The 9,923-nt window shown below is 54.6% G+C and overlaps 1 protein-coding gene and 1 long non-coding RNA gene across 3 annotated transcripts in view; one reads left to right on the forward strand and one right to left on the reverse strand.

Moving 5' to 3' along the window:
* Positions 1–5,759: 5,759 nt before the first annotated feature.
* On the reverse strand, positions 5,760–7,737 carry HOXD8 (homeobox D8). Of its 2 annotated transcripts, XM_017837724.1 has the most exons (3): positions 7,609–7,737; positions 7,182–7,329; positions 5,760–6,589 (listed from the first exon to the last, which is right to left on the reverse strand). In XM_017837724.1, exons 1-3 carry the CDS (start codon positions 7,717–7,719, stop codon positions 6,294–6,296), a joined length of 555 nt encoding a protein of 184 aa, XP_017693213.1. In that variant the 5' UTR covers positions 7,720–7,737; the 3' UTR covers positions 5,760–6,293. The 2 variants fall into 2 exon arrangements, with proteins under 2 accessions (XP_017693213.1, XP_017693207.1); XM_017837718.1 differs by having other exon boundaries at positions 7,182–7,737.
* A 543-nt stretch (positions 7,738–8,280) lies between these two features.
* The window catches only part of LOC108508721, a 2,296-nt gene continuing 653 nt past the window's right edge, over positions 8,281–9,923 (forward strand). The window contains exons 1-2 of the long non-coding RNA XR_001878477.1: positions 8,281–8,488; positions 8,647–8,847. This is a non-coding gene — a long non-coding RNA (uncharacterized LOC108508721). The remainder of the gene's footprint in view (positions 8,489–8,646; positions 8,848–9,923) is intronic.

Raw genomic sequence — 9,923 nt, forward strand, 5'->3', positions numbered from 1 at the left:
CCTGCAGCAGCTAAACGGGAACCCAACCTCACTTCCCAAATGGCAGCCGGTGCCAGCGGTACCCGGGCTCTGCCAGGGAGCAAAGGCTACCGCTTCCTGCCGGCTGCCCGTGCGTCAGTAAAGGGTAGGCTAGGGATCGGCTGTTTCCTTTCAACGAAAAAATGACATGAGTCATAAATTCTGTCTAACATGTCAGGAAATGAAGTAAGTGCGAGAAATGTGACTGTAAACTCTGTATTTCAAAAATTTCAGCACACCGACATATCTATATTCATACCACGTTATCTAGGTGTATAAATATATAAAAAGGTAGTCCTCATATGTGCCATGTATATAAACATGTACATACAGAGTTTGCTATGAATACTTAAAATTACATAGGTATGTTTAAGACCACAAACAGACCTGTGTGTACTTCAATGCTAATATAAATAAATAAATAATTTTTAAAAATACAGCCAATAAGAGAAATAATAAGAGCAAAAGAAAGGAAGGAAGCCATTTAGAAGGGGGAAAGCCGAACTCCCACATAAACCAGTGAAATAATAAATGCATATGTGTATCCGTATGTGTCACCAGATGAACCCGCAGACACACACGTGCACATTAGAATTCGTTAGAACATCCTGCTTTTGTTTTCTTCTTTTTCCCCAGGCAACGAATAATTTCAAAACAGCTCAAGGACGAGATTTTCCGAAGTTTTTGGAGAGATTTATAGCCAAGCAGATACAATTACTGTGTCACCTAGAAGGGATTCTAAGAGTGAAACCTAACGCAGCGCATACTTTCCAAGTTACTCTTGAAGACTGTTGTTAAGTTGAAAACGATTTGTCCCAAATAATCCCCAAGTCCTGCAGCAGCGCAGGGCGGTCGGCTAGTGCTTACACACGAAAGCGTGGGGGACAGCGATTTTATTGCTTACTGTAGTGGGACTCGGGCTTAGCAGGCTGGAGAGGTGCTCGGGGACGGATTAAAGCAGAATTTCTTCTGCGCCTTCAAAATATGTACCCGGATCACGACTCGCACCTTTCCACCCTCACTGTGTATTGTTTAATCAGGCGTTTTGGTTTGCCTTTAATTAACTGGCTGCTTTTGGGTTAGATGGCGATTCGGTAAATTCCTGCACAGCAATGGCACGGTGCATTGCTACCACCGACCATCGATGTGCACGCCAAATAACAGGCACTGTGTTTTCTACTGTGCAGTAACATTTTGAAAAATGAAGATGAGTAATATATATATATACGTTCAAAATAATGTACTTCTAAAGAATATGTGTTATACAGATAGAAGTAGAGGTATATAAATGTATATAGATAATGTGAATATGGATATATACACATATATTGGTAGTGCAGGTATAGTTTATGCGACTGTTCTATCTCCTCGGCATTTTTTAAAATAAATCCGGGGGGGGGGTGTAGTGTTGGGTTTTGGGTTTTTTTTTTCCGAAAACTCGTGCCACATTTAGCCCCCGATATTTTCCACGTGGGTAAGTAGCCGTACTGTGGGTCTGCGCTCTCGCCTGTCGAGCCCGGCCCATATGCCGCCCACGGAGCAGGTCAGAGCCTCAGCCCTGGCTCTGCGGTACAGGGAGAGAAGGATGTGCGAAAACGTCCCGGCGGGGCGGGCGGGGGCTCCCGGGGCTGGCCCCGGGCACAGCCGCCGAGTCGGCGGGGCCTCCCCGTGCCCTCCGCCCCTGCGGGAGCACTGACCCTGATTCTTCTGCGAAAACACCTGTTAAGCTTTAAAGTTACGCGACCGCCCTTCCGCCATGGGGAAAACAAACTACGGCGCGCTTCAGGCCGGCGGAGGGAAAGTATACAAAAAAAAAAAGGCCTTTTATTGGAAGAAACCTCACCGGCAGGCGAGGCACTGTCTACGCGCACTGCGCCCCAGCCTTCTGCCTCTCGCCGCGGAATGCCGAGGAGCGCCCCGCCATCGCGGCCCGCGGTGCATTTTCCGTGCCAGACCGCGCGCAACAGCCGCTCGCACTCTGTGGCATGGCCACAACTACGATTGTAATAATACCACCACCGATAATTACAATAGCAATAACAACAGCAGTAATAGCAGCAAAAATAGTAATAGTGATAGCAATAGCAGTACTAGTAGAAAGAATAAGGGACCGCGAGGTACAGGTGACCAAGGGTGACAGGAGGACAGGGGAGCCGATGCCGTGCCGCGTATCGGGACGGGGCGCGGGCGCGGAGTAGCGGCGACCAGCCCGAGGGGAGCTAAGTGCTTACCAGTTCGCGGCGTTGCCCGCCTGCGGAGGAGCCCGAGAGTGTCGCCGTAATCCATTCTGCACCCTCGTAGCAATCCGTGTGCCGGAGGAGATAACGGCAGCGGGGGCATCAAGCGGTGGGAGAGGAGTGAGGGGCTGGATGAGACGCGGCAGCGGGCGCGGGTCTCCGCGCATCTCTCCGTGGGCGCGGGAGAGGAGGAGGCGTGGGGCCGGGGAAGTGTCAGTACGGAGGCGGCGGGACCGGCCGCGGGTTTGGGGGCGCGGGACACAAACATGAGGGCGACTGCCATACACCTCAGCCTAGACAAAGGTTAGAAAAAGAGGGGCTGAGGCTCTCTGAAGGCAGAATGCAGGGGGAAATTCGCCAGGGAAATCAGGAAAAGGCCATGAAAGCGCTCGCTGCCTGCACATGACCAGCCGCAGCCAATGACGAGCCCAAATAGGTCATAAAAAGGTCTATTACCAAGTTGTAAATTTTCTTCAAACAAAAAGGAATTTACTGCAATTCCTTGCGGATTTTGCACATACTGCTTCCCAGCGCCATGTTTTTTTCGCGCTGCGCTTTTTCTGAGTCTTCGGTCCCGCCTGCCCTTCGGGCCGCGGAGAGTGAGGCAAGAGGTGGCAGAGCCGCATAAAGAGGGGCAGAGCACTGTGCCGAAGGATCCGTTTCTTGCCCAAACGAAAGGGGTCTTAACGCGCATCCCCACTCCCCCCCCCCCCGCGCCCCCTCCTCCCCCCCGCTCCGCCGGGCACTAAAAGAAATCACATCTGTTTTAGCGCCCACTACTGAAGCGGAAGCCGTCGCCGACATAAAAATAGTCCGAGCTTCTTCCCCACCCTGCAGTGTGCGGTTCCCGCAGGTTGCGCCAGGCGCTGTCACGGCGCCCAGGGTGCCTCCACCCCCGATAAAACCTTTCCGGGGCACCATCAGGGAATTCCTAGAAAGCATTCTAAAAAATTAAAAATGGGCCTCCGTCCACAGGGATTGCTCGGCTTGGAGACGGAATACTGTGGATGTTTCCTGCTCAAGTTTTGTTTCAAGGAATAGCCAGAGCACTTCATCCGTGACCTCCCTGCTGATTGTAACTGCTAACAAAAGTAAACACGCCTAAAGATGTAGGATCAATGTTGGATCTTTTTAACGCGCTGCTTCAGGCAGTTGCACACCTGTGAATATCACATCCATGCTGAGTGTCCCTCGGCGGAGGCACTGGCAGCTTTCGTGGTGTCTCTGCAGCACTGACGGCTGCGCTGAGCTGCTGCACTAGGGAATGGAGAAAATCCGCGGAAACCAAAGTCGCGGTATATCCGCGCGGTGACCGTTTCGGGCGGTCTTTCGCCGCCGCTCCAGCCGCTACTCGCGCAGCTACGGCTTTTGTTTGCCAAAATCCCGATGTCTGCTCCGGAGCTCGATGGCTCCGGTTTCATGGGAGCCTTGCTCGGTTTCTGGTTCAGTTTTCTTTTTTCTTAGCAAGTCTCCTACTAAGACCGAGGGAGAGATTCATATGTCAGGCTACGGGGGGAAATACCTTAACAACTACAGCGATGTTTTGTTTTCCCTAATGAGTAAGACAGGGACGATTCCAGCTACCACTAGGCCTTGACCAATTATGTGCGCATAGGGAAGTCGGTTTTCGCCTGCGTGGCTACGTTCCCAGTCGGCCCCGGGAGAGCGACGCTAACGGAAACTTCTTAAGGAGTATTTTAATTTTATTCTCTTTGTCTGGTAATTAAAAACAACTACCTCAGCAGCTCTCTCCCGGACAAATACTAGCCTAAGAAGTGCTCCGCTTGGGTGTAAAGGTCTCCGACGTGCCTTCCCCTCGCGAGCAGCCCGTGTTTGCAGCGGACGGCACCATCACGGCTTTCCCTATGGCAGGGCCCGGCGGTACCTTACCGCGCCCAGCCTCTGCCGCAAATGCAGCAGAGGGAAGAGGCTTTGCCCTGCCCGGACATCAAACATGCTGGTGCCGCCGGCACGAGTATTATTTTGAAAAGCGATGGTTTTTTACGCGTCTTGCGACTGGTGTTCTTTAAACGCGCAGCCACCAGACACAATCCTCCCTGAACACTAGGGGTGTCGGTGTATTTATGCAAATCTATGCAGCAAAATATTTACTTCACCGCTTTGTTGCAGCTTCCCCTTCTTTACAACCTTTAACTAACGAGGCGAATTAAATAAAACCAAGAACAATAGCTTCTCTTGCTCGTGCCTCCCTCTAGAGCTGGCGCTTTGCAGGAGTGGAAATGTGCCTGCCTTGTTGGCAGGGAGGGGGGGAAGAGGAAGGGAAACGAAATGAATCAAACCCGCCCTACAAATCCAGTCCCCGTGGACGGCGTTTCCTGCTGCGTCGGGTGCGTTCCCGGGAGCAAAGCGGTGGGTGCAGGAGAAGGGCCCAGCGCCAGGTGGACTCGGCGGCAGCCGGCACCTCCTCGGAACCCTGGCTGTGATTTTCCGAGCGAGGCCTCGGCTCGGCCCCGGCCTTGCCGGGAGCATGCTCGTTTCTGGGCAGATAATAGAAATATGTCGTGTTTGTCCCAGTGTCTGGCGCGTCCATTCGATTTCTTTCATGGAACCATCACTCAGGGGGTGTCAGGCGGTGGGGAAAAATGACACAGATATCTTGGTAGGAATTTATACCTCATCCCTCGGCCCTCTGCCTGATGCTCCTAAAAAGGACTGCTCTCGGCCGTCCTGTTTCATACCGCGCTCTGCGGAACCCCACTGCGAAGCAGGAGCAAAGGGAGGGAGGACAGAGGGGGAGAGAAATTAAACCGGAGCGGACCTCTCCACCCATGGCTGCGGGAATCTTTCAGCAAGCTCTTTCCTCGGCTACTTCCTTCGCTAGGAAACGCGCCCAAGCCGTATGATTTAGAGGGGGAAAGGTCCTCCTCTCTGTCTATGCAAGTTTTGGGACCCCCTAGCCATTAAAGCCCCCTAGTAACCCCCACGAAAGGCCGTAAAAGCTTTCCATTTCTCTACTCGTCCACCATCCACGAGGGACGCTAGGCCTTGCTTGTCCGTGTCTTGCGTGACGGGGCTGGAAGCCTCGGCCGGTGGGAAGCAGCCCTGCGGCAGGAATGGGGCCAGAGTGCTCGCCGGGCCCGTCTCCCTCCAGCCGGGCCGGCAGCAAACGCCTTCGCGGAGAAAAGGGCCGTGTTTGCCGGCAAACGTCCCCTGCGCCGCCGCCCCGCAGCCCGCTGTGGGGAGCAGGAAAAGGCGAAGCAGGGCCCCGGTGCACACGTCGGGGGCTTCCTGGGCCAGCCCGCAGCGTGGACTCAGCTCGCAGGTGGGGCCGCAGTCCTCGCTGGCCGCTGCCTCGATCACAACCCTGCAGTATCCGAGCGAAAAGCAGGTTTTGTATGCAATGTGCCGTTCCAGACCCCACAGAAACACCCAGAATCGCAGGACGGACGGCGGAAAGGCGCAGGGGAGAGTTAGTCTAGACCCGTGGAGACTCTGAAGGTTAGTGTAGGAGTGGATTACAAAAAGGATATCGGGATGCTGATACACTTTATACTTGAATAAATTTGGTTTATTTTAATCAAATATCATAGCAGAAGGTTAAAGATATTTCTAAGATATTTTCTTCAATTTTATTAAATTTATATAATTTATTCAACATAAGGACAAGAGTTAAAATAGTACAAGTGCACTTGTCTTGATTAATAAAGCATTCTTAAATGTCTTGCTTATTGGTATTTATTATTAGGAAGTTTATGTCGTTTCCCGCAATCATCATCTTTTAAGATTGCAAATATATATATATTTATATATAATTAGAAATTTATTGCTACAAACTCTGTATCAAATTTGCAAAAATAAGTAGATGAAATATTAAATCTAGAGATTGTTCTGAATACGCTTATAAACAAAATAAAGCCATAAACAAGTGAAACACCCGAAGAAAGGAAATGTCAAGTGGAGGGACACGGGGTCACTCGTCCTACGGCAAGATCACGTACAGCGGTAGATGAACCGAGATGTCAGGCTACGGTCCTGGTTATTTTTAATTGCCTTTCACAAAGAGTTTTAGGGCAAAAATTAATTTGTCTGGCCTTCAGCTCTGTCTTCTTCTAGATCATGTGCTTCCTTTTTGGCCTCCCCTTCCTTTCCCTCCTGTCTGGAAGCGGGGAATTTGTCCTTGTTGTTCTCTTTTTTCCATTTCATCCTTCTGTTCTGAAACCAGATCTTTACCTGCCTCTCGGTGAGTCCTAGTGCATGGGACACCTCGATTCTCCTCTTCCTGGTCAGATAGGGGTTAAATAGGAACTCCTTTTCCAGTTCTAGAGTCTGGAATCGGCTGTACGTTTGCCTTCCTCTCCTCCTACCAGGCGCTGCTGTTTAAAACAAAAACATAGGGATTTGGAGGTTGGTGTGGCCGTTCAAAACAAGGCGTAGGCAGGGAGCGAGGGCTCCGGTCCCTCTGGAATCCCTCGAGAGAAACCCCACAGAACCAAAGGGAGAGAAAACAGAGGACACGAAGGAGTCTAGAGCTTTACATAAGTGAGAGAAAAACAGCGATAGCAAATGCACGAAGTGTCTCAGCTGTTCCTCTGCACGGGGGGTTGCGAATTCACTTTATGGTCTTTTATTCCATCCTTCCCACACCGCTTCCCGACCCTGCACCCTTCCCGTTCAGGCAGCGGCTACGGGAGATGAGCGAGCGTGTCAGCTATGCCTCAGGGTTCGAGAGGCGCATCCTTAAAGACTAATCTTGGGTTGGTAGCTGCCTGCTGCAGAGGTTTCTGTTTGCTTACTCTATCGCTTTATTATCGCAAGCCACCGTAGTAAGAGGAATCGCGGAGAGAGAGGTAGGGAGTGAGGGAGACAGAGGCAGGGAGTGAGAGTCAGCGAGAAAGAAGCAGGAGGAGGAAAAGAAAGTTTCAAACTCAGACGTGAGATGGAAGCAAATTTTTGACTGCGTCCAACCTTGTGGTCTCATCCAGGGAAACATTTGAGCAGGAGACGAGCTCTGATTTAAGTGGTCTGGTTCCTCGCCAATATTAGCACTGGACGATTTACAGTCAGGATATTGTACCAGCTCGGCCTCTTGCTGTGTCGTAAAAATCTGCTGTCTCTGTAAGTTATCGTATCCGTAAAATTTAGCGGGCTCCCCGTGACAGGTAACCCCGCTGCAGGGGGCAGGAGGCGGAGGCGCGGCGGGGGGAGGAGGAGGCGGCTGGTAGGCGGCCGTGGGGCTCCCCCCGGCCGGGTGGTAAAAGTCCGCGGCCGCTCCGCCGCCGCCCCCCACCCCGCCGGGCGCGGGGTGCGGGAAGCCAGCGGCGGCCGCGCCGTTCCCGTAGAGCAGAGCGGCGGCAGCGGCGGCGGCGGCAGCAGCGGCGTGTCGGCCGCTCACCTCGGGTGCGAAGTGACAGTCGTAGTACGGGGAATTGATGGGCTCCCCCGCCGCCGCCGCCGCCGCCGCCTTGTACTTGGAGTACAGCGGGTTGACAAAGTAGGAGCTCATCGGGGAGGGGGCAGCGGCGGGCGGGGGCGCGGGCACGGGGCGCTGCTCACGCCGCCGCCGCCGCCGCCGGTGCCTCTACGCCGCGCTCATGCCGCCGCCGCCGTCGCTGGCCCGTGCGCTCCCCGCTCCTGCTCTCCGTGTATGTGGTGACCAGGACTGGATTATAATCGCTCCCAAAATGACCTGCCTCACTGCTTTTACTATTTCCTATTAGGCACACAGCAGCCCGCGCACGCACACACACGCACACACACACACACACACACACACACACATACGCTCATGAGCTCAGGGGGGACTTTTGGCTTCAGTTTACATGTGCCGCTCCTCGGGCAAGAAAAAAGCCCGGCCCAGCCCTGCCCGGATCCACCCCGGCCGCGGCACCCCCGCTCCCCCACCGGTGCGCGCTCGCCAGGAGCTGCTGAAACCCCCGTCGCGCAGGGGCGAGGCGGCCGCGCAGATCCCGCGCGATAACCGCGGGCGCGCTGCCCGGGGCAACACTGCCCGGCTCGCCCAGGCTGTACTGCCCGGAGCGAGGCCTGCACCGCCGGCCGGCAAGGGCATAGCCCCTCCGAGGGAGCCGATGCCTGGCGAAGGGTCTCGGAGATGTCGGTGAAGGCATCTGGGGGGCCCGAGGGGCGGCAGCGTGCAGCGGCCGGGCCCCATTGCCAGAGGGCCCTCCGGGTCATTTCCTTGCAGGCGAGCAGATCGCTGGGGAATGAGATGCAGATTTACCCTTGACGCTGTGCACGCATGGCTGAGGCTTCAGGTTAATTGATACTTAATGGAAATCATGCCTATGAATATACTTTCCATCATTTCACCCTTGGTGGACGTCATTACCGAGGGAAAATAGAAAAGTGTGGGTGAGTGGTTAGTATCGCTCGGGGACTCGGTCCGAAATAAGTGAGCCCTGTTCTCCGGCAGGAAGGAAGGAAGAAAAGCGCTGCCCGTCAGGCTCGGCGCTGCCCCCGCTCCACGGGCCGACCACCCCCGCTGTCCCCCGCGCCCCAAGAGGTATCGTCTCCAGTCTTCTCTTTCCTGCTTCGTCCTGCAGTGGGAACCAGCTTTTCGGATAGACATCCTCATGAGCTCGAGTCCTCCCTATTTTGGAGAGAGACGAAAAATGTAGGTGAAGTATAATACAGGCCCAGCCAGAGCCATGTGTGACCATCTGATGTGAATTGACAAAAAAATATTTGTGGTTACATAAAAGGCATCACAGGCTCCTTCCCCATCACACCCGCTCTCCCACCACCACCCCCGCCCCCATGACGATTAACCCGTTATGTCCAGATGACCAGCCCGGCTGCCCCGCATGTGAGCACCCAGATGGGTCTGTGCCCGCAGCGACACCCTCGCCCGGGCAGGGGCCCCGGGATCCGGGGCGCACGCCTTTGAGAACTTGCAGAGGCTTAGGGACCCCCATGTAGCCCGGAGAAAGGCGGGGGAGGCGGGAGAGGCCTAGGGACGCACACACACGGATTTTTGGTACTACACGGACCGCCAGCAGCAAAAGCCCTTCGCCAGACACCAACGGGAAGGCAGGAGGCCGGGCCAGGCAGGGGGGAGCGGCAGCAGAGCGATAGTGCCTCACCCTGCGGAGGGGCACGGAGGGGTAGTGGCTGCTTCCCGCACCCGCGCCAGAGACCCACGCACCTCCTCATGCGCACCCCACGGGGGCGTTAATTCCGCGGGGCAGCGCCGTGCCCGGTGCGGGGCTGCGGTGGCGGGGCCGCGGTTCCGCGGGCCGGGGGCGCTGCGCGGACCCTGCGCGGGGCGCGGCGGCGGCGCTCGGGTGGAGCGCGGGCGCCCTCTGGCGGCGCGCGGCGGTAGCGGCAGCAGCGCCCCCACCCCTCGCTGCCCGCGCTGCCCGCGCTGCCCGCGCTGCCCGCGTCCCCTCGCCCCTGCCCCGGCCGGTGCCGCGCCACAGGCGCGAACGGTGGGGCCGGTGATGAGCGACTGTTCCTTTGCTTTCTGTTTTTTTCCTGGGTTTGGGTTGGGTTTCTTCCTTTTTCTTCTATTTTTTCCTTTTTTTTTTTTTTTTTTCTTTTTTTTTTTTTTTTTTTTTTTTTTGTCGTTAAGTGTTTACAGTACCATTTTCTTAGCACATTTCGGTGACCCTCTTTAATTTTTTTTTTTTTTTTTTTCCGAGGTAAAAAGAAATGCAAAAAAAAAAAGCCCCCCTTTTACACATGGCAACC

This window comes from Lepidothrix coronata, unplaced genomic scaffold (genome assembly GCF_001604755.1).
Source record: "Lepidothrix coronata isolate B3197 unplaced genomic scaffold, Lepidothrix_coronata-1.0 Scaffold7, whole genome shotgun sequence".
Lineage (NCBI taxonomy): Eukaryota > Metazoa > Chordata > Aves > Passeriformes > Pipridae > Lepidothrix > Lepidothrix coronata.

Bases quoted from the DNA above. Each gene is read 5' to 3' on its own strand.
- HOXD8 (XM_017837718.1), bottom strand. From the start codon at position 7,719: ATGAGCTCCTACTTTGTCAACCCGCTGTACTCCAAGTACAAGGCGGCG. The intron at 6,590-7,181 runs GTTGGACGCAGT...TGTTTTAAACAG, and splicing joins TCCCTGGATGAGACCACAAG to CAGCGCCTGGTAGGAGGAGA.